Below are 25,000 nucleotides of genomic sequence, written 5' to 3' on the forward strand. Positions count from 1 at the left end.
CCTCATCCCAGCTGCTTCACACTCGGCTGAAAACCGCCCAAATGAACGCTGAAGGTCCCAGTCTTATGTAGCCAACAGGACCGCATCATCTGCAACAAGCAGAGATGCGACCCTCTGGCCACCAAACTGGAAACTCTCCACACCCTAACTGCACCTAGAAATTCTGTCTATAAAGATAATGAATAGGACAGGTGACAACGTCCACTTGTCTGACTTACTACCGGCACAGCGAACCAGAGTCCTGCTCCGATTGTACAGGGACTGAATGGTGCGTGGCAACAGACCCTGGACAGGACACTGCAAGGGACACGATTGAATGCCGTCTCCAAATCCACTGGTGGACTGGTTGAGCAAACTCCCATGCCGCCTCCAGTACCCTAGCAATATACAGTTACCGGGGCTGGGGGTATGGGTGCGTGTATTGTCCATAAGCCGGGGGGGTCGCTTCACTCAAAATTACCGCGGTTTATCATCAGTACCGGTATTCCTTAAACAGATTAAATAAGTAAACAAATATTTAACACACCTTTTATTGAAGACTCTTGTTGGCCAAGGTTTTTGCTGCGAACTTTTCTTCAGCTTAATGAAGTTCCTCACTTACTTTTTCAAAGTGTTGGCACCAGCTTTGACCCCACGGCGGGTTGTTTGGCAGTCGTACTCCAAAAAACCCCGACCAATTTACCAACGAGTGGAATTCTTTGAGCAGGTTTTCGCAAAAAAAAACAAGGTACCTCTGTACTGTTTTGATTGCGGTGCTGCTTTCGTCAACGTCAACTAATCCCGAATAAGAGAACCAAGGTAGAGCCTGGAATAGACACAATGTTGCCGTGAGACGCGTACAAAAGTACTTTGTCTAGACACCGTCAGTTCCCTTTCGCACGCCGTGAGACCGTTCCACATTCCAGACCCGTTAGAACCCGGAAGTAACGTTACGTGATCACCCAACCAAGAGACACGCCGGTGTCGAGCTTCAACTTCTACAAACCCCGTTTCCATATGAGTTGGGAAATTGTGTTAGATGTAAATATAAACGGAATACAATGATTTGCAAATCATTTTCAACCCATATTCAGTTGACTATGCTACAAAGACAACATATTTGATGTTCAAACTTTTTTGCAAATAATCATTAACTTTAGAATTTGATGCCAGCAACACGTGACAAAGAAGTTGGGAAAGGTGGCAATAAATACTGATAAAGTTGAGGAATGCTCATCAAACACTTATTTGGAACATCCCACAGGTGAACAGGCAAATTGGGAACAGGTGGGTGCCATGATTGGGTATAAAAGTAGATTCCATGAAATGCTCAGTCATTCACAAACAAGGATGGGGCGAGGGTCACCACTTTGTCAACAAATGCGTGAGCAAATTGTTGAACAGTTTAAGAAGAACCTTTCTCAACCAGCTATTGCAAGGAATTTAGGGATTTCACCATCTACGCTCCGTAATATCATCAAAGGGTTCAGAGAATCTGGAGAAATCACTGCACGTAAGCAGCTAAGCCCGTGACCTTCCATCCCTCAGGCTGTACTGCATCAACAAGCGACATCAGTGTGTAAAGGATATCACCACATGGGCTCAGGAACACTTCAGAAACCCACTGTCAGTAACTACAGTTGGTCGCTACATCTGTAAGTGCAAGTTAAAACTCTCCTATGCAAGGCGAAAACCGTTTATCAACAACACCCAGAAACGCCGTCGGCTTCGCTGGGCCTGAGCTCATCTAAGATGGACTGATACAAAGTGGAAAAGTGTTCTGTGGTCTGACGAGTCCACATTTCAAATTGTTTTTGGAAACTGTGGACGTCGTGTCCTCCGGACCAAAGAGGAAAAGAACCATCCGGATTGTTATAGGCGCAAAGTGTAAAAGCCAGCATGTGTGATGGTATGGGGGTGTATTAGTGCCCAAGACACAAGCGCCATTAATGCTGAAAGGTACATACAGGTTTTGGAGCAACATATGTTGCCATCCAAGCAACGTTACCATGGACGCCCCTGCTTATTTCAGCAAGACAATGCCAAGCCACGTGTTACATCAACGTGGCTTCATAGTAAAAGAGTGCGGGTACTAGACTGGCCTGCCTTTAGTCCAGACCTGTCTCCTATTGAAAATGTGTGGCGCATTATGAAGCCTAAAATAGCACAAGGAAGACCCCCGGACTGTTGAACAACTTAAGCTGTACATCAAGCAAGAATGGGAAAGAATTCCACCTGAGAAGCTTCAAAAATGTGTCTCCTCAGTTCCCAAACATTTACTGAGTGTTGTTAAAAGGAAAGGCCATGTAACACAGTGGTGAACATGCCCTTTCCCAACTATTTTGGCACGTGTTGCAGCCATGAAATTCTAAGTTAATTACTATTTGCAAAAAAAAAAAAAAGTTTATGAGTTTGAACATCAAATATGTTGTCTTTGTAGTGCATTCAATTGAATATGGGTTGAAAAGGATTTGCAAATCATTGTATTCCGTTTATATTTACATCTAACACAATTTCCCAACTCATATGGAAATGGGGTTTGTACAAGTATCGACAGTTTTTTAAAAGATTGACAAACAAGCAAAGTTTTGAGGTCTTACGTTTGATCCAATGTCCTCATTGGTTGCCGGTCTCTAGCTGTTTAGTGTGTCTCCGTTGCATTTTGGGCCCCCTGCAAAAGGTGCAAAGCGTAAGTATTTCCATCAAATACTTTATGTTCTGTCCCTCTCAGATCTTCCCCACAATCTTGACATATGTACACAATCAGCATCAATAATCATTTCCCCTCCTCCGTGCTTGTAACTGCCATCTGTTGCACCTTATGTTCTGTTTAGCCACTGGAAGAAAGTAGAGAATGTCTAATATATTAAACATGTATACATACTACTTGTTTGCTCTTGATTGTACTAAAACCTGCAGGTGAATAAATACATATGCAGTTAGGGAGTGGTTCTCAATGACTTTTCCCCCCAGGGAACAACATTTTTTCCCGCCCCCTGAAGTTAATGTTTATTTTTTTAACTGTATGTGTCAAGATAGTTGATTGATTGATTGAAACTTTTGTTAGTAGATTGCACAGTACAGTACATATTCCGTACAATTGACCACTAAATGATAAGTTTTTCAACTTGTTTAAGTCGGGGTCCACGTTAATCAATTCATGGTTCTTTATTTACACTAAAGATGCTACTTCTACCATTAATTGATTAACGTGAACCCCGACTTAAACAAGTTGAAAAATGTATTCGGGTGTTACCATTTAGTGGTCAACTGTACGGAATATGTACTGTACTGTGCAATCTACTAATAAAAGTTTCAATCGATCGATCAATCAATCAAACTTTGCTATTCGCAAGCATTTTGACTTGGGGGCCACATTGGGCTAAAAATAGTTAAACAAGGTATGTGCGGGTGTTTTTTTTTACTTGCAAATTGATTTTTTTACTTGCAAATATTTTTTTTACTTGAAGAAAATTGTTTTTTTGCATGCGAACTCTTTTTATGTTTGTAAGAAAAATATTTATTTTACTTGCGATTCGTTTTTTTAATTGAAAAAATAGTATTTTTTTTAATTGCAGAAAGTTATTATCTGTACTTGCGAATCATTTCTCTCCTTGCAGAATTTTTTTTTTGCTTGCAAAGGCTTTATATATGAAAACTTTTTTTTTTTTTACTTGCGATTGTTTTTTTTTTTATTGCAGACATTTTTTTCTTTTCATGCGAAACATTTTTTTATTGCAGGTTATTTTTGCATTTTTTTAAACTTTCGATTAATTTTTTTTAAATTAAAGAACATTTTTTTAATTCAAGAAAATAGTTTTTTTGCTTTTGATTAGTTTTTTTACTTGCAGAAAGTATTTTTTTTACTTGCGAATCATTTCTCTGATTGCAGAAAATTGTTATTTGCTTGTGTACTGTTTTTATATTTGAAATGTGTTTGTTTTTTTACTTGCGATTTCTTTTTTTAAATTGCAGAAAATAGTTTTTTTTTTTAAATGCGAATAATTTTTTGGATTGCATTTAACTTTCGAATCATTGTTTCAATTACACAATTTTATTTTGATTGCAGAACATTGTTTTTTGCCTGCGAATCGTTTTTTTAATTGAAGAAAATAGTTTTTTTGCTCTTTGCTTTTTTTTTTTATTGCAGAAAGTATTTGTTTTACTTGTGAATCATTTCTTTGATGCAGAAACATGTTTTTGCTTGCGAACTCTATATTTGATTTTTTTTTTTTTTTACTTGTGATTCCTTTTTTTAATTAGCAGAAAATATTTTTTTTTCCTGCAAATTATTTTTTTAATTACAGGAAATTGTTTTCATTTTTACCTTCGAATCCATTTTTTAATTAAAGAAAACATTTTTAATTGCAGAAAATATTTTTTTGCGTGCGGATCATTTTTTTTTAATTAAAGAAAATATTTTTTTTTTGCGTTTGATTGTTTTTTTTAATTGCAGTAAGTATATTTTTTTTACTTACAAATCACTTCTTGGATTGCAGGAAAATTTATTTTTTATTTTACTTCCGAATATTTTTTATAAAAAAAAAAAAATGTTTCATTGCAGAAAATAGTTTTTCGCCTGTGAATTGTTTTTTAATTGAAGAAAATAGTTTTTTTTGCTTTCAATTTGTTTTTATAATTGCAGAAAATAAAAATTTTCTGTACATGCATTTCTTTGATTGTAGAATGTTTGTTTTTGTTTTTTTTACTTGCGAACCTGCCAACAGGGGGTGCTATTGGGTCTACAGTTTTTTTTCCCCATTGAGGCCTAATAAATAACATTGCATCATTTACAATGAAGGGATGATAAAAATAAATGTGTTAACTTACAGGTTGAGATTATTTACGCTCTTCTGTGCGCCATTTTACTCCCCACCCTGCTTCTTTTTTCTCTCTGATATTTTTGGCGGACGGCACCATGCGCAGATATCAGTAGCTCTGACGGCCGCCACCTTATGACGACTCAGCAGCACCACCTGTCGTTGTAGAGTGCAAATTACAGGTGCCCTGAGTACAGGGTGGAATACTACTGCCAACATGTTTAATTTAAAGTACAGTGTTTTCATATTAGCAAATCCCTTTTCTACGTTTTTTTTTTTTAGTTTAAGAAAATTGGTTTTATTCTTGTGAAAACTTTTTTTTACTTTCAGAAAATTGTTTTATACTTGCAATTCGTTTGTTTGTTTTTTCTTTACTTGCGAATTTTTTTTTTGGAAGATATTTTTTATAGTTGCAAAACTTTTTTTTTTTACTTGCAACATATGTTTTTATACTTGGAAATGTTTTTTTTAATTGAAGACAAAATGTTTATACTTGCAAAAAAAATTTAATTTTTGTTTTGCAAGTCAAAGTCTTTTTTTAAAATTGTGCTCCTGACTTAATGTTGCTTATTAATTTGAATTTATTGAGTTTATTTTTTTTTTTTTTGTAGCAAATGGTTCAAGTCGGTCAAAAAACGTTTAAATAGGATATTTTTTTTCCAGGCAAATTGACGTACTTTAGTTTTATTTTTTTTTAGGTTTCAGACTAAAATGACATTTTTAATAAAGTTTTTCTTTGTTGTAAATTGATCAATATTTATTTCTTTTTTTGTGTTTTTAATATTAAGGATACAATTTTATGCAGAGGTGTACTTACAATACTAATAAGAATACAGTTATATGCAGAGGTGTACTTAAAATATTATTAAGAATACAATTTTATACAGAGTTGTACTTATAATATTAATAAGAATACAATTTTATGCAGAGGTGTACTTATAATATTATTAAGAATACAATTTTATACAGAGTTATACTTATAATATTAATAAGAATACCATTTTATGCAGAGGTGTACTTATAATAATAAGAATACAGTTTTATGCAGAGGTGTACTTATAATATTGATAAGAATACAATTTTATGCAGAGGTGTACTTATAATATTAATAAGAATACAATTGTATGCAGAGGTGTACTTATAATATTAATGAGAATACACTTTTATGCAGAGGTGTACTTATAATATTAATAATAATACAATTGTATGCATAGGTGTACTTATAATATTAATAGGGATACAATTTTATGCAGAGGTGTACTTATAATATTAATAACAATACAATTTTATGCAGAGGTGTACTTATAATAAGAATACAGTAATAATACAATTTTATGCAGAGGTGTACTTATAATAATAAGAATACAGTTTTATGCTGAGGTGTACTTATAATATAAGAATACAATTGTATGCAGAGGTGTACTTATAATATTAATGAGAATACACTTTTATGCACAGGTGTACTTATAATATTATTAACAATACAATTTTATGCAGAGATTTACTTATAATATTAATAGGGATACAATTTTATGCAGAGGTGTACTTATAATATTAATAATACGATTTTATGCAGAGGTGTACTTATAATAATAAGAATACAGTTTTATGCCGAGGTTTACTTATCCATCCATCCATTTCCTACCGCTTATTCCCTTCGGGGTCGCGGGGGGCGCTGGAGCCTATCTCAGCTGCAAGAATACAATTTTATGCAAGGGAGTACTTATAATATTGATAAGAATACAATTGTATGCAGAGGTGTACTTAGAATATTAATAAGAATACAATTTTATGCAGAGGTGTACTTATAATATTAATAAGAATACACTTTTATGCAGAGGTGTACTTATAATATTAATAAGAATACAATTTTATGCAGAGGTGTACTTATAATATTATTAAGAATACAATTTTATGCAGAGGTGTACTTATAATATTAATAGGGATACAATTTTATGCAGAGGTGTACTTATAATATTAATAATACAATTTTATGCAGAGGTGTACTTATAATAATAAGAATACAGTTTTATGCCAAGGTGTACTTATAATATTAATAAGAATACAATTTTATGCAGAGGTGTACTTTTATTAATAGGGATACAATTTTATGCAGAGGTGTACTTATAATATTAATAGTATTTCAATTTTATGCAGAGGTGTACTTATAATATTAATAGGGATACAATAGGGATACAATTTTATGCAGAGGTGTACTTATGATATTGATAAGAATACAATTTTATGCAGAGGTGTACTTATAATATTAATAAGAATAAAATTTTATGCAGAGGTGTACTTATAATATTGATAAGAATACAATTGTATGCAGAGGTGTACTTATAATATTATTAAGAATACAATTTTATGCTGAGGTGTACTTATAATATTAATAAGAATACAATTTTATGCCGAGGTGTACTTATAATATTAATACGAATACAATTTTATGCAGAGGTGTACTTATAATATTAATAATAATACAATTTTATGCAGAGGTGTACTTATATTAATAGGGATACAATTTTATGCATAGGTGTACTTATAATATTAATAATAATAAAATTTTATGCAGAGGTGTACTTATATTAATAGGGATACAATTTTATGCAGAGGTGTACTTATAATATTAATAATAATAGAATTTTATGCAGAGGTGTACTTATAATAATAAGAATACAGTTTTATGCTGAGGTGTACTTATAATATTGATAAGAATACAATTGTATGCAGAGGTGTACTTATAATATTGATAAGAATATAATTTTATGCAGAGGTGTACTTATAATATTAAGAATACAATTTTATGCAGAGTTGTACTTATAATCCTAATAAGAATACAATTTTATGCAGAGGTGTACTTATAATAATAAGAATACAGTTTTATGCAGAGGTGTACTTATAATATTGATAAGAATACAATTTTATGCAGAGGTGTACTTATAATATTAATGAGAATACACTTTTATGCAGAGGTGTACTTATAATATTAATAATAATACAATTTTATGCATAGGTGTACTTATAATATTAATAGGGATACAATTGTATGCAGAGGTGTACTTATTATAATAATAACATTTTATGCAGAGGTGTACTTATAATAATAAGAATACAGTTTTATGCTGAGGTGTACTTATAATATTATTAAGAATACAATTTTATGCAGAGTTGTACTTATAATCCTAATAAGAATACAATTGTATGCAGAGGTGTACTTATAATAATAAGAATACAGTTTTATGCAGAGGTGTACTTATAATATTGATAAGAATACAATTTTATGCAGAGGTGTACTTATAATATTAATGAGAATACACTTTTATGCAGAGGTGTACTTATAATAGTAATAATAATACAATTTTATGCATAGGTGTACTTATAATATTAATAGGGATACAATTGTATGCAGAGGTGTACTTATTATAATAACATTTTATGCAGAGGTGTACTTATAATAATAAGAATACAGTTTTATGCTGAGGTGTACTTATAATATTGATAAGAATACAATTTTATGCAGAGGTGTACTTATATTATTAAGAATACAATTTTATGCAGAGATGTACTTATAATATTAATAGGGATACAATTTTATGCAGAGGTGTACTTATAATATTAATAATAATACAATTTTATGCATTGGTGTACTTATAATTTTAATAGGGATACAATTTTATGCAGAGGTGTACTTATTATAATAATAATAATAACATTTTATGCAGATGTGTACTTATAATAATAAGAATACAGTTTTATGCCGAGGTGTACTTATAATATAAATAAGAATACAATTTTATGCAGAGGTGTACTTAGAATATTAATAAGAATACAATTGTATGCAGAGGTGTACTTAGAATATTAATAAGAATACAATTGTATGCAGAGGTGTACTTTTATTAATAACAATACAATTTTATGCAGAGGTGTACTTAGAATATTAATAAGAATACAATTGTATGCAGAGGTGTACTTATAACAATTGTGTAGACAAATGATACAATTTATAGTAGGTGGCCGTAACAGAAAATAATGGAGAAAAATTGTATTACGGTAATATTTTTTCCTGATGATCTTTCTTGTTAAATATCAAATTGGTATCGATACAATTCGTTCCATGGTTGCTTGGTATCGAATCGACAGCGAAATTTGCGGAATCAACCACACTTACGTATCCAAAACAAATGTATTTGAGAGGGCACAGCGCCCTCTGGTGGTATTCGAGTCGTTGCGCCACAGCGCGACATTGTTTTGCTCATTTAAGCAACAATTATCTTTATTTTTTGCCTTCCAAAATAAAGTGAAAATTAGCCCCACGGCTGCAATCGACGGAAAACCGTCCACTCCTTCGTGGGAGCCGTGAGCGATGTTTCCACACTCCAGTCCAGCAGGGGGCGGCAGTGCGCCTCACAGTGAGTTGGCCGGCGCCAGGAGACAATGAGGAGGCGGGGAGGAAGGAAGGAAGGCTCCTGGTCGGGCCGCCATATTGCCTTCACTGCAAGACTCTGTCGTGTCTGTCGAGCGATTTGTTGACTTGAAGACGGCGTGTAAGTACACCAACGCTCCCCTCAAAACACACTTTTCAGCCTTTTTGCGAGCGTCGTCGTGTCACGTATTTTCACGTCAAAATGTAGCTGTCGAAACGTAGACATGTTGGCTGGCGGTTGACGGCGGTCGGACATTGTTGTTGTTTTCCAACGACGGCACTTTGCTAATCCACAACCACGATTATCGCTTTCATCTTACTTTACCGTGTTTAACGTTATAAAATATAAATGTATATATTTCTAGATGCAAGTAAATGCGGCGCCGAAAGGTTCGAGGAAGACAAAAAGTAGTATCCGATGGCGTAGCGGCCAGGGGTCGGCAACCCAAAATGTTGAAAGAGCCATATTGGACCAAAAAATACAACAACAAATCTGTCTGGAGCCTCAAAACATTAAAAGCCTTATTACATATAGATAGTGTGTCATGAGTAGGGATGATGTTTGATAAGAAATTATCGAGTTCGAGCCCATTATCGAATCCTCTTATCGAGCTGATTCCTTATCGATTCTCTTATCGAGTCCAGATAGGTTGTTGTATATGGAAAAAAACACACAATATTTGGTTTAACAAAAGCTCACTTTTATTTTATAAGAAAAAAATAAAATAAGTAGATAAATATTGACTGTTGTTACCCCCCTAAAAAAAAAATAATATTGACTGTTGTTACCCAAAGTATATTAAAGGCCTACTGAAATGAATTTTTATTTATTTAAACAGGGATATCAGATCCATTCTATGTGTCATAATTGATCATTTCGCGATATTGCCATATTTTTGCTGAAAGGATTTAGTAGAGAACATTGACGATAAAGTTCGCAACTTTTGGTCGCTGATAAAAAAAAAGCCTTGCCTGTACCGGAAGTAGCGTGACACATTTCCCCATTGTTTACACCAGCAGCGAGAGAAAGCGACGATTACCCCATTAATTTGAGCCAGGATGAAAGATTCGTAGATGAGGAACGTGAGAGTGAAGGACTAGAGTGCAGTGCAGTACGTATCTTTTTTCGCTCTGACCGTAACTAACCTGGCTCATTGGATTCCACACTCTCTCCTTTTTCTATTGTGGATCAAGGATTTGTATTTTAAACCACCTCGGATACTATATCCTCTTGAAAATGAGAGTCGAGGACGCAAAATGGACATTCACAGTGACTTATCTCCACGACAATACATCGGCGAAGCACTTTAGCTGCGGAGCTAACGTGATAGCATCGGGCTTAACTGCAGATAGAAACAAAAGAAATAAACCCCTGAATGGAAGGATAGACAGAAAATCAACAATACTATTAAACCATGGACCTGTAAATACACGGTTAATGCTTTCCAGCCTGGCGAAGCTTAACAATGCTGTTGCTAATGACGCCATTGAAGCCAACTTAGCTACGGTACCTCACAGAGCTATGCTAAAAACATTAGCTATCCACCTACGCCAGCCAGCCCTCATCTGCTCATCAACACCCGTGCTCACCTGCATTCCAGCGATCGACGGCGCGACGAAGGACTTCACCCGATCATCCGTGCGGTCGGCGGCTAGCGTCGGATAGCTCGTCTGCTATCCAAGTCAAAGTCCTCCTGGTTGTGTTGCTGCAGCCAGCCGCTAATACACCGATCCCACCTACAGCTTTCTTCTTTGCAGTCTTCATTGTTCATTAAACAAATTGCAAAAGATTCACCAACACAGATGTCCAGAATACTGTGGAATTTTGCGATGAAAACAGAGCTTTTTGTATTGGATTCAATGGTGTCCGAATACTTCCGTTTCAACCATTGACATCACATGCATACGTCATCATATCTAGACGTTTTCAACCGGAAGTTTCCCGGGAAATTTAAAATTGCACTTTATAAGTTAACCCGGCCGTATTGGCATGTTGCAATGTTAAGATTTCATCATTGATATATAAACTATCAGACTGCGTGGTCGGTAGTTGCGGCTTTCAGTAGGCCTTTAAAGGTGTGCCTTGAGGAAAGCCTCAGTTATGTAAATCACAAGTTTGGACCCCAGTGTTCTATGTTTGTTTGCAAGGTTAAAACGTCATTGCAAGGATCTGCCAATGTGTTTCAGCTTGTCCAAGCTCCTCTACAAAACAGGAACACTACTGTTTTTCGGAATTTGCTGCAAAAACGTTTGTCTCCCTCCTTATTTGAAAGTGTTTACAGGTTGGTTCATAGATCAAACGTTCCAAAACTAGTTAACGCCTGTTTGCTGATGTTATTGCAACACATGCTAACCATTGCTGTCGTAATTTACCTCATCTTAATTAGTCCCACGTCCATTTTTTGTTTTTCAGTTTTCCGGCGATGACTCAGACGGTTCAAACCAACGGGGTTCAACCCCTCAGTAAGACCTGGGAGCTGAGCCTTTATGAACTACAAAGAACTCCACAGGTAATTTTGTGTTATTTTCTTTCTTTCCTTCACAACCTGTGCATGTTATTTCTTTTTTGAGCCAACCTTTGTAGGGCTGGACCATTATGGCAAAATAATCGAATATTCAAATCACGATTAACTACACAATTATTCATTCATTTGTTGTACCACCAAAACTCAGTGTTGAATGTGATTTAAAAGAGTAACAGTAGTAACAAATAAACAAAAGGTAAAGTAATAGTAACTACAACAAATTAAACTAACAATATGATAAAACAATGGAATTACAAAACCCAAAACCAGTGAAGTTGGCACGTTGTGTAAATGGTAAATAAAAACAGAATACAATGATTTGCAAATCCTTTTCAACTTATATTCAATTGAATAGACTGCAAAGACAAGATACTTAACGTTCGAACTGGAAATCTTCGTTAATTTTTGGAAATATTAATTTTTGGAAATATTAGCTCATTTGGAATTTGATGCCTGCAACATGTTTCAAAAAAGCTGGCAAAAGTGGCAAAAAAGACTGAGAAAGTTGAGAAATGCTCATCAAACACTTGTTTGGAACATCCCACAGGTGAACAGGCTTATTGGGAACGGGTGGGTGCCATGATTGGGTATAAAAGCAACTTCCATTAAATGCTCAGTCATTTACAACTTTGTGAACAAATGCGTGAGCAAATTGTCAAACAGTTAAAGAACATTTCTCAACGAGCTATTGCAAGGAATTTAGGGATTTCACCATCAACGGCCCGTAATGTCATCAAAAGGTTCAGAGAATCTAGAGAAATCACTGCACGTAAGGTATTACGGGCCTTCGATCCCTCAGGCGGTACTGCATCAAAAACCGACATAAGTGTGTAAATGATATCACCACATGGGCTCAGGAACACTTCAGAAAACCACTGTCAGTAACTACAGTTTGTCGCCACATCTGTATGTGCAAATTAAAACTCTACAATGCAAAGCGAAAGCCATTTATCAACAACACCCAGAAACGCTGCCGGCTTCGCTGGGTCCGAGCTCATCTAAGATGGACTGATGCAAAGTGGAAAGTATTCTGTGGTCTGACGAGTCCACATTTCAAATTGTTTTTGGAAACTGTGGACGTCGTGTCCTCCGGACCAAAGAGGAAAAGAACCATCCGGACTGTTATAGGCGCAAAGTGTAAAAGCCAGCATGTGTGATGGTATGGGGGTGTATTAGTGCCCAAGACATGGGTAACTTACACATCTGTGAAGGCGCCATTAATGCTGATGGTACATACAGGTTTTGGAGCAACATATGTTGCCATCCAAGCAACGTTACCATGGACGCCCCTGCTTATTTCAGCAAGACAATGCCAAAGCCACGTGTTACGACAGCAGTGCTTCATAGTAAAAGAGTGCGGGTACTAGACTGGCCAGCCTGTAGTCCAGACCTGTCTCCCATTGAAAATGTGTGGCGCATTATGAAGCCTAAAATAGCACAAGGGAGACCCCCGGACTGTTGAACAACTTAAGCTGTACATCAAGCAAGAATGGGAAAGAATTCCACCTGAGAAGCTTCAAAAATGTGTCTCCTCAGTTCCCAAACGTTTACAGAGTGTTGTTAAAAGGAAAGGTCATGTAACACAGTGGTAAAAATGCTCCTGTGCCAACTTTTTTGCAATGTGTTGCGGCCATTAAATTCTAAGTTAATAATTATATGCAAAAAAAATTGTTTCTCAGTTGGAACATTAAATGATAAATAAATGGGTTGTACTTGTATAGCGCTTTTCTACCTTCAAGGTACTCAAAGCGCTTTGACAGTATTTCCACATTCACCCATTCACACACACATTCACACACTGATGGCGGGAGCTGCCATGCAAGGCGCTACCAGCAGCCATCAGAGGCAAAGGGTGAAGTGTCTTGCCCAAGGACACAACGGACGTGACTAGGAAGGTAGAAGGTGGGAATTGAACCCCAGTAACCAGCAACACTCCGATTGCTGGCACAGCCACTCTACCAACTTCGCCACGCCGTCCATTAAATATCTTTTCTTTGCAGTCTATTCAATTGAATATAAGTCGAAAAGGATTTGCAAATCATTGTATTCTGTTTTTATTTACAATTTACACAACGTGCCAACTTCACTGGTTTTGGGTTTTGTACATTATGCTTGTGGAAGCTACTTTTTTAAACCTTTATTTTGTTAGCGCAGTCAGACCGGATGTTGCACACAGCGCTGTTATTGTGGAGGGTTGGTGTTGGTGTTCTCTCAGCTTGTGACTGCTGTTTGTACATTGATCTTGCATCCATGATGTCCTTCACAACAACACGAGCAGATGCGATGTGTTGTGTATGGATTGTTCTAGCTAGCTTTAGCTTCTTGCATAGTTTAGTCGCTGTTTCAAGTGGCCGTCTCCACATTGTTTCAGGAATGAACATTAATTTCCCAAACAAATGCTTCTTTATCAATCAATCAATCAATGTTTATTTATATAGCCCTAAATCACAAGTGTCTCAAAGGGCTGCACAAGCCACAACGACATCCTCGGTTCAGATCCCACATCAGGGCAAGGAAAAACTCACCCCAGTGGGATGAGAATGAGAAACCTTGGAGAGGACCGCAGATGTGGGTGACCCCCCCCCCCCTAGGGCGGCCGGTGCAATGGACGTGGAGTGGATCTAGCATAATATTGTGAAAGTCCAGTCTATAGTGGATCTACCATAATAATGAGAGTCTAGTCCATAGTGGATCTAACATAATAGTGAGAGTCCAGTCCATAGTGGATCTAACATAATAGTGAGAGTCCTGTCCATAGTGGATCTAACATAATAGTGTGAGGGTCCAGTCCATAGTGGATCTAACAAAATACCGTATTTTCCGCACCATAAGGCGCCCCGTGTTATTAGCCGCACGTTTAATGAACGGCATATTTCAAAACTTTGTTTACCTGTTAGACGCCCCGTGCTATTAGCCGCACCTACGCTACGCTAAAGGGAATGTCAACAAAACAGTCAGATAGGTCAGTCAAACTTTAATAATATATTACAAACCAGCGTTCTAACAACTCTGTTCACTCCCAAAATGTAATGTGCAAATGTGCAATCACAAAAATAGTAACACTCAAAATAGTGCAGAGCAATAGCAACATCAATAACTCAACGTTGCTCATACGTTAGTGTCACACAACACACAAAATAAACATTTAAAGCTCACTTTCTGAAGTTATTACTCATCTACAATTCCCTCGAATTATTCTTCTTCGGTGTGCTTCACTTGTTTTTTGACACCATCTGTGATGTGGACGCGCATGCAGTCGTAGATCAACAGGAACGGCGCTGCGTGAAAAAAGTCACCCGGTGTCTTCGCGTAAACGTCTATCAACCACTCGCTCATCTTTTCTTCATCCATCCATCCCTTCGAGTTAGCTTTTATGATGACGCCGGCTGGAAAGTTCTCTTTTGGCAAGGTCTTCCTTTTGAATATCACCGTGGGTGGAAGTTTCTGGCCGTTAGCATGGCAAGCTACAACCACAGTAGGACGACTTCTCATTCCCTGTGGTGCGAATATTCACCGTACGTGCTCCCGTTGTATCCACAGTGCGGTTCACATGAATATCAAAAGCCAGTGGAACCTTGTACGCGTGTCTCTTAGTAGGAGACATTTTGTTGTCTTTACAGAAAAACAAATGAAATTAAATATCCGCGAGCTTCTTCTTCTCCGGGGGCGGGTGCTCACCTTGGCGGTTGCTTACAGTGGAAGAAGAAGCGCTTCCTCTTCTATGGAGCGGTTGCTTACCGTAGAAGAAGAAGCGCTTCCTCTTTTACGGGGAAAAAAGATGGCGACTGTTTACCGTAGTTGCGAGACCTAAACCTTATGAAAATAAATATGAATATTAATCCATATATAAGGCGCACCGGGTTATTAGCCGCACTGTCTGCTTTTGACAAAAATTGTGGTTTTTAGGTGCGGCTTATGGTGCGGAAAATACGGTAGTGAGAGTCCAGTCCGTAGTGGATCTAACATAATAGTGAGAGTCCAGTCCGTAGTGGATCTAACATAATAGTGAGAGTCCAGTCCATAGTGGATCTAACATAATAGTGAGAGTCCAGTCCGTAGTGGATCTAACATAATAGTGAGAGTCCAGTCCGTAGTGGATCTAACATAATAGTGAGAGTCCAGTCCATAGTGGATCTACCATAACAGTGTGAGGGTCCAGTCCATAATGGATCTAACAAAATAGTGAGAGTCCAGTCCATAGTGGATCTAACATAATAGTGTGAGGGTCCAGTCCATAGTGGATCTAACATAATAGTGTCAGGGTCCAGTCCATAGTGGATCTAACATAATAGTGAGAGTCCAGTCCATAGTGGATCTAACATAATAGTGAGAGTCCAGTTCATAGTGGATCTAACATAATAGTGTGAGGGTCCAGTCCATAGTGGATCTAACATAATAGTGTGAGAGTCCAGTCCATAGTGGGTCTAACATAATAGTGAGAGTCCAGGCCATAGTGGATCTAACATAATAGTGTGAGGGTCCAGTCCATAGTGGATCTAACATAATAGTGAGAGTCCAGTCCATAGTGGATCTAACATAATAGTGTGAGTCCAGTCCATAGTGGATCTAACATAATAGTGTGAGGGTCCAGTCCATAGTGGATCTAACATAATAGTGTGAGGGTCCAGTCCATAGTGGATCTAACATAATAGTGTGAGAGTCCAGTCCGTAGTGGATCTAACATAATAGTGAGAGTCCAGTCCATAGTGGATCTACCATAACAGTGTGAGGGTCCAGTCCATAGTGGATCTAACAAAATAGTGAGAGTCCAGTCCGTAGTGGATCTAACAAAACAGTGAGAGTCCAGTCCATAGTGGATCTAACATAATAGTGTGAGGGTCCAGTCCATAGTGGATCTAACATAATAGTGTGAGGGTCCAGTCCATAGTGGATCTAACATAATAGTGAGAGTCCAGTCCATAGTGGATCTAACATAATAGTGAGAGTCCAGTCCATAGTGGATCTAACATAATAGTGTGAGGGTCCAGTCCATAGTGGATCTAACATAATAGTGTGAGAGTCCAGTCCATAGTGGGTCTAACATAATAGTGAGAGTCCAGGCCATAGTGGATCTAACATAATAGTGTGAGGGTCCAGTCCATAGTGGATCTAACATAATAGTGAGAGTCCAGTCCATAGTGGATCTAACATAATAGTGTGAGTCCAGTCCATAGTGGATCTAACATAATAGTGTGAGGGTCCAGTCCATAGTGGATCTAACATAATAGTGTGAGGGTCCAGTCCATAGTGGATCTAACATAATAGTGTGAGAGTCCAGTCCATAGTGGATCTAACATAATAGTGAGAGTCCAGTCCATAGTGGATCTAACATAATAGTGTGAGGGTCCAGTCCATAGTGGATCTAACATAATAGTGAGAGTCCAGTCCATAGTGGGGCCAGCAGGAGACCATCCCGAGCGGAGATGGGTCAGCAGCGCAGAGATGTCCCCAACCGATGCACAGGCGAGCGGTCCACCCCGGGTCCCGACTCTGAACAGCCAGCACTTCATCCGTGGCCACCGGACCTGTGCCCGCAGATATATACGTTGTGAATTGAGTTATTTACACAGAAATATTCTGTAAATGTTTATTTACATACCTTAATTGTTCCCAAGCGGGGTCTGTAACACGGCAGTAAAACGACTGATCAAACAAAACAGAAGTCATCGTCATGGACCCACTAGCTGCGCAAGCTGGCTCTCCAATAACTCCACGGTGACGTTTTGGAGAATTTTAATGAGAAATTTGTGGAACTGAAACAACACAAAAAGAATGCCGTTGTAAGTCAATAATACTAACACAGACACTCGTAAACGTGTTCGTATATTAGCCAACAATACTCGCTCGATTACATTACGATAGCATGTACAAATATGCATGAAAAGACTCCTACAGACATCACACATGGGACGCTTTTGTAAGTAAGAATTGTTTTAGTTATATTGTAAATCTTACAAATATATTTTGGAGTGATGGGGCGGGGTTGAGGTGCAGGCAGCATACCCCTTCCCCTTCGAGCTTTTCTGGATGAAATGAAATTCTTTTTTCCAATCATTTTGGAACTTGCAAGTAGGGCTGGGCGATATATCGATATACTCGATATATCGCGGGTTTGTCTCTGTGCGATATAGAAAATGACTATCGATATTACACGACAGGCTCTCCTCGCTCTTTCCTGTCTCTCCTTCTCACAGACAGCAAGCAAAGCTTCTACACACGTCACGTCATACGTCACATACGTATACGCCCGCGCGCAGCAAAGAGGTAGCAGCATGGCTAACGTTAGCTGTGATGGTAGCGTAGCCGTGTGAGCGGTAATACGAGAGAAAGAAGGTGCGAATCTGGTAACAAATGAAGGAATAATTAATTCCCCCAAAAAACAGCAGGGGGTCCATCGTCTGGCGGTGGTTTGGCTTCAAGTGGGAATATGTCGAACAGACAACTGTAATTTGTCAAGTGTGGGGCGAAAGCGTTGCTATAAAAAGATAAAAAGTAGCATTACTGCTAATATGTAGCATCATTTGAAAAGTCACCCGCTAGAGAATGAACAGTGCTTACTCCGCACGTCAACATCTCCGTTTGGTGCCACACGCCCACACCATCAAAAATGCGTAGGCAAACATTTCCAGATCAACACCGTATGAAAAAAATAGTGATTTTTTTAGTTGTGATTTCCTTCTCTGCATGAAAGTTTTAAAGTAGCATATATTAATGCAGTATGAAGAAGAATGTTTTAAAGGCCTACTGAAATGAGCTTTTCTTATTTAAACGGGGATAGCAGATCCATTCTATGTGTCATACTTGATCATTTCGCGATATTGCCATATTTTTGCTGAAAGGATTTAGTAGAGAACATCGACGATAAAGTTTGCAACTTTTGGTCGCTGATAAAAAAAAGCCTTGCCTGTACCGGAAGTAGCGTGACGTCACAGGTTGTGGAGCTCCTCACATCTGCACATTGTTTACAATCATGGCCACCAGCAGCGAGAGCGATTCAGACCGAGAAAGCGACGATTACTCCATTAATTTGAGCGAGGATGAAAGATTTGTGGATGAGGAAAGTAAGAGTGAAAGACTAGAGGGCAGTGGAAGCGATTCAGATAGGGAAGATGCTGTGAGAGGCGGGTGGGACCTGATATTCAGTTGGGAATGACTAAAACAGTAAATAAACACAAAACATATATATACTCTATTAGCCACAACACAACCAGGCTTATATTTAATATGCCACAAATTAATCCCGCATAAGAAACACCTCCCCCCTCCCGTCCATATAACCCGCCAATACAAATCAAACACCCGCACAACACACTCAATCCCACAGCCCAAAGTACCGTTCACCTCCGTAAAGTTCATACAGCACATATATTTCCCCAAAGTCACGTACATGACATGCACATAGCGGCACGCACGTACGGGCAAGCGATCAAATGTTTGGAAGCCGCAGCTGCGTACTCACGGTAGCGCGTATCCAACTCAAAAGTCCTCCTGGTAAGAGTCTCTGTTGTCCCAGTTCTCTACGTGTTTGTGTTGCTGCTAGGGTTGGGTATCGTTTGAATTCGAACGATTCCGATTCCGATTCTTTGTTTCGATTCCGATTCCTGACGATTCTCGATTCCGATTCTTTTAAGAGGCAGGGTCAAAAAAAAGTTTAGGATATTTTAAATGAGCTAGCTAACCTACAGTCTTTCTGAATGAAATAGTCCGACATTCTCCATCAATTTTAATTCTATTAACTTTTTATGAACTTTACTATAAATTCCTCACAGGGCTGTTTTCAACTAGAATATAAATATCAAATCTATGAACTTGAATATAAATATTAAAAATTATGAATACATTTTCCCAGGGGTACACTTTCCTCAAGAGAGCTTTATTTTTGAAAAACACATTTACACATAAGTGTATGATGCTGCAGGAAACCTCATGAAAACACATTTACACACACAAGTGTATGATGCTGCAGGAAACCTCATGAAAACACATTTACACACACAAGTGTATGATGCTGCAGGTACTCAAAAATGTTACCGCGCTCCCACTGATGGGCTAACCTGGTACAGAAAAGCAAATAAACAATAAGAAACAACTTGCAAAACCCAGTCCAGATTAGCAGCAGGTACAGTATAAAATCAGAGACAGTTTTTGTTTAGGAAAATGACCATATCCGCCTTCTCAGGCAGGATGCGTGAGCGTTCTGGACAGATAGTGTCTCCTGCTGTGGAAAATACACGTTCGCTGGGTGTGGAAGAAGCTTGAACGCATAAATAGGAGAAAGCGAGATATGACAGCAAAGGATAAGTCTTTTGTTGGTTCCACCGGACCACCACCATGCAGCAGGGTCGTCAGACATAAGTATCGGTGGAACGTCCTGGTACATCTGCAGCTCTCTCTCCACTCGTTTCTTGATGGACATGGAGCTCTGTTATTTCGCGGTTATTTCCTCTTTTTTTTGGAAAGTAAAGCCACACTTTCGACCGCCGACGCCCGCTATCCATGCTTGAGCTTGACTGACTCGCTCGGCTATGCTAACACTTCCGGCGGTGGGCGCTTCTTAGTTGGTGTCCGGGGCTTCTTCTTCTGGTTCGGCGGACATAATTTTTTCTGGTCGGCAGACATAATTTTTTCTGGTCGGCAGACTGGTATCGAAAATAGGAATTGAAATTTAAACTTTTGAACGATTCCGGGGAGAATCAGAAAGTTAGTCCCGGTTCCAATCGATACTCGATACCCAACCCTAGTTGCTGCAGCCGGCCGCTAATACACCGCTTCCCACCTACAGCTTTCTTCTTTGCTGTCTTCATTGTTCATTAAACAAATTGCAAAAGATTCACCAACACAGATGTCCAGAATACTGTGGAATTTTGCGATGAAAACAGACGACTTAATAGCTGGCTACAATGCTGTCCCAAAATGTCCGCTACAATCCGTGACGTCACGCGCAAACGTCATCATATCAAGACGTTTTCAGCAGAATGTTTCGCGGGAAATTTAAAATTGCACTTTATAAGTTAACCCGGCCGTATTGGCATGTGTTGCAATGTTAAGATTTCATCATTGATATATAATCTATCGGACTGCGTGGTCGGTAGTAGTGGCTTTCAGTAGGCCTTTAATGTAGACACATAGAATCATCATACTGCTGTGATTAGATGCATCAAGTGTTCATTCAAGGCTAAGGCAAAATATCGAGATATATATCGTGTATCGCGATATGGCCTTAAAATATCGCGATATTAAAAAAAAGGCAATATCGCACAGCCCTACTTGCAAGCGTATTTCTTCTTCTTACTCGTCGTCGCCATGTCTCTTCTTCGGTCTTCGTCTCCTTCTTGTTGTGTGTGCAGTTGTGCACTGAGCTCCAAAAGCCGTAGATGTTATTGTAGCGTCCCGGAAGAGTTAGTGCTGCAAGGGATTCTGGGTATTTGTTCTGTTGTGTTGATGTTGTGTTACGGTGCGGATGTTCTCCCGAAATGTATTTGTCATTCTTGTTTGGTGTGGGTTCACAGTGTGGCGCATATTTGTAACAGTGTTAAAGTTGTTTATACGGCTACCCTCGGTGTGACCTGTATGGCTGTTGATCAAGTATGCCTTGCGTTATCATTAAACCAGTTAAAAGGTCGTACAACGTGTCAGCCTTTTTTGACATCTTCGAGTAAAGACCATTGTTAAACCCGTCCAACGCTACATTATGTGACTGTGCCGGCACGCTGTTTATATGGAGGAAAAGCGGACGCCTGGACAGCATGCGGCTGTTAAGGGGTGAAGGTTTCAGGTGAGAGAGGACGTTAAAGGTAGTGTCTTTAAGGCACGCCCCCAATATTGTTGTCCGGGTGGAAATCGGGAGAAATTCGGGGGAATGGTTGTCCCGGGACAACAATCGGGAGGGGCACTGAAATTCGGGAGTCTCCCGGGAAAATCGGGAGGGTTGGCAAGTATGGCCGCAACACCTTGTCCGAAAGATGGCACCATAGCACAAACAATAACACAATATTTCAGTGTCTCCGCTTGGGCTTAATGAAAATGATTGAACACAAAACATAATGGCCGCTGGCGAAGAGAAATCATTTTTTATTAGCCGCAGTGTTCAAGGCGTACGGAAAAAAGTAGCGGCTGATAGTCCGGAATTTACGATACGCACTCTACACATATCAACTTCCATGGCGTGGTCTTAATTAATTACTGTTTTCTGATAAATAATGTGTGGAACATTGCCAGTAAGTCATACTGTAAATTATTTATGCTGATCAGCATGTTTTTTTTTTTTTTTATGGCTACAGGAAGCTATTACAGATGGGCTGGAGATCGCCGTTTCACCGAGATCATTGCACAGTGAACTCATGTGTCCCATCTGTCTGGACATGCTGAAGAACACCATGACAACCAAAGAATGCCTGCACCGTTTCTGTGCCGATTGCATCATCACAGCTCTGAGATCAGGGTGAGTTTTTGGTTTGTTGGGGAATTTTTGACCGAACACGAGGCGGGAAATTGAATGATGGTAAGGGCTAATGTGTTCTTAAAAGACACATAACCGCTATCAGGAGGACACAATTCTTTCTGGGTGGTACGCGGTCAAATACTTACTTCCATTAGTCCAATTCAAATTAAAGTATAGCTTTAAAAGGTTTTTAAAAATTGTTATTGCGACATTTAAAAATCAGCTGTGTTGTTGCTAAATCTTCATTCATTATCACATTTCTGCTAGTATGACATTAAAAGTTGCTATTACAGTTGCACGTCTAAGGCGAAGAGGCACCTTTGTATAGTTCAGAGGTCGGCAACCAAAAACGTTGAAAGAGCCATATAGGACCAAAAATACAAAAAACAAATCTGTCCGGAGCGGCAAAAAATGAAAAGTCTTATATAAGTGTTATAATGAAGGCAACACATGATGTAAGTGTCTATATTAGCCTACTATCAAAATGACTTTAAAAGTCTTATATAAGTGTTATAATGAAGGCAACACATGATGTAAGTGTCTATATTAGCCTACTATCAAAATGACTTTAAAAGTCTTATATAAGTGTTATAATGAAGGCAACACATGATGTAAGTGTCTATATTAGCCTACTATCAAAACGACTTTAAAAGTCTTATAAGTGTTATAATGAAGGCAGCACATGATGTGTCTATATTAGCCTACTATCAAAATGACTTTAAAAGTCTTATATAAGTGTTATAATGAAGGCAGCACATGATGTAAGTGTCTATATTAGCCTACTATCAAAATGACTTTAAAAGTCTTATACAAGTGTTATAATGAAGGCAACACATGATGTAAGTGTCTATATTAGCCTACTATCAAAACGACTTTAAAATTCTTATATAAGTGTTATAATGAAGGCAACACATGATGTAAGTGTCTATATTAGCCTACTATCAAAACGACTTTAAAAGTCTTATATAAGTGTTATAATGAAGGCAGCACATTATGTAAGTGTCTATATTAGCCTACTATCAAAATGACTTTAAAAGTCTTATACAAGTGTTATAATGAAGGCAACACATGATGTGTCTATATTAGCCTACTATCAAAATGACTTTAAAAGTCTTATATAAGTGTTATAATGAAGGCAGCACATGATGTAAGTGTCTATATTAGCCTACTATCAAAATGACTTCAAAAGTCTTATATAAGTGTCATAATGAAGGCAACACATGATGTGTCTATATGAGCCTACTATCAAAATGACTTTAAAAGTCTTATATAAGTGTTATAATGAAGGCAGCACATGATGTAAGTGTCTATATTAGCCTACTATCAAAACGACTTGAAAAGTCTTATAAGTGTTATAATGAAGGCAGCACATGATGTGTCTATATGAGCCTACTATCAAAATGACTTTAAAAGTCTTATATAAGTGTTATAATGAAGGCAGCACATGATGTAAGTGTCTATATTAGCCTACTATCAAAATGACTTTAAAAGTCTTATACAAGTGTTATAATGAAGGCAACACATGATGTAAGTGTCTATATTAGCCTACTATCAAAACGACTTTAAAATTCTTATATAAGTGTTATAATGAAGGCAACACATGATGTGTCTATATTAGCCTACTATCAAAATGACTTTAAAAGTCTTATATAAGTGTTATAATGAAGGCAACACATGATGTAAGTGTCTATATTAGCCTACTATCAAAATGACTTTAAAAGTCTTATATAAGTGTTATAATGAAGGCAACACATAATGTAAGTGTCTATATTAGCCTACTATCAAAATGACTTTAAAAGTCTTATACAAGTGTTATAATGAGCAACAAATCTGTCCGGAGCCGCAAAAAAAGGAAAAGTCTTATAAAATCTTATATAAATGTTATAATGAAGGCTTACCCAAATCTTCGTAAACAGAAATGTTGAAATTTAGTATTTATTGTACACATTTTTACAACATTAGAAAACATTAGTTAATCAGAGGCTACTCAGAAGGTAAGATAACTCCTGGAAATGACTGGTGTTTGATGGCCAAAGGTATACAGTGTTTCCCACACATTGATTTATTTGTGGCGGCCCGCCACGAAGAATTAAGGCCGCCACAAAAAAAATAAAAATTTTGTTTTTTTTTAATTTTTAAAAACATTTTTTTAAATTTTTTAATTTAAATTTTTTATTTTTTTGTGTGTGTCCTGTCAAGCTTCTCAGGCAAATCATATAGTTGATGTAGATGCCCATATCGGCTGTTCTAATTTACTTTACAAAAGAGAAGTGTGGGATCAAGATTTTTGGAGCTTTTTGTTCAGTGGATCAGATGTTTGATGAAGCTTTGTGTCTATCTACCACCACTACTGTTTTCTGTTTATTTGTTACTGACTGTGGCAGGACACCTCTGCCTCTGTTTCACTTTATGTTGCTGGTAAATAATATGGTTGTAGTAGTAGGCTAAAATTAAATTATTTAGTATGCACTAATTAAAGGGGCAGAGCTTTAAGAGACATTTTAGCTTTTATATTTTTATAAGATATATTTTTTGTAAGAACCACAATTAATAAATATATTTCAGTGAATAACTTATTGTTCAAATCTGTATATAAATATGTACATAAAGTGTTGTAATTATATTGTAAAATGGATGGCTGGATGGATGGATGGACGTTTAAAACAAAACTGTTATTATTAATTAGTAAGTATACATTTTTTGAGCCTTTTTAGAGAAAATCATATCATTGTAGTAAATTATGCAAATTACTCGATGATGCCATGGTGACCACGCCCATAGCCACGTCCCCACCGCCACAGGTATCTTG

General features: G+C 37.6%; 2 protein-coding genes across 2 annotated transcripts in view; both read left to right on the forward strand.

Annotated features, from left to right (window-relative positions):
* agla (amylo-alpha-1, 6-glucosidase, 4-alpha-glucanotransferase a) overlaps nucleotides 1–3,027 on the forward strand; it is a 135,855-nt gene extending 132,828 nt beyond the window's left edge. Inside the window, exon 35 of the mRNA XM_062069558.1 lies at nucleotides 1–3,027. This exon is cut by the window's left edge and continues 2,496 nt beyond it. The gene's annotated coding sequence lies outside the window, so the exon portion shown is untranslated.
* A 6,173-nt stretch (nucleotides 3,028–9,200) lies between these two features.
* Nucleotides 9,201–25,000, forward strand: part of LOC133664713 (E3 ubiquitin-protein ligase RING2-like) — a 38,500-nt gene continuing 22,700 nt past the window's right edge. Inside the window, 3 exon segments of the mRNA XM_062069559.1 lie at nucleotides 9,201–9,346; nucleotides 11,639–11,735; nucleotides 22,031–22,191. Coding sequence (XP_061925543.1) covers nucleotides 11,649–11,735; nucleotides 22,031–22,191 — 248 coding nt within the window. The 5' untranslated portion in view covers nucleotides 9,201–9,346; nucleotides 11,639–11,648.

Source organism: Entelurus aequoreus, linkage group LG14 (assembly GCF_033978785.1).
Source record: "Entelurus aequoreus isolate RoL-2023_Sb linkage group LG14, RoL_Eaeq_v1.1, whole genome shotgun sequence".
Classification (NCBI taxonomy): Eukaryota; Metazoa; Chordata; class Actinopteri; order Syngnathiformes; family Syngnathidae; genus Entelurus; species Entelurus aequoreus.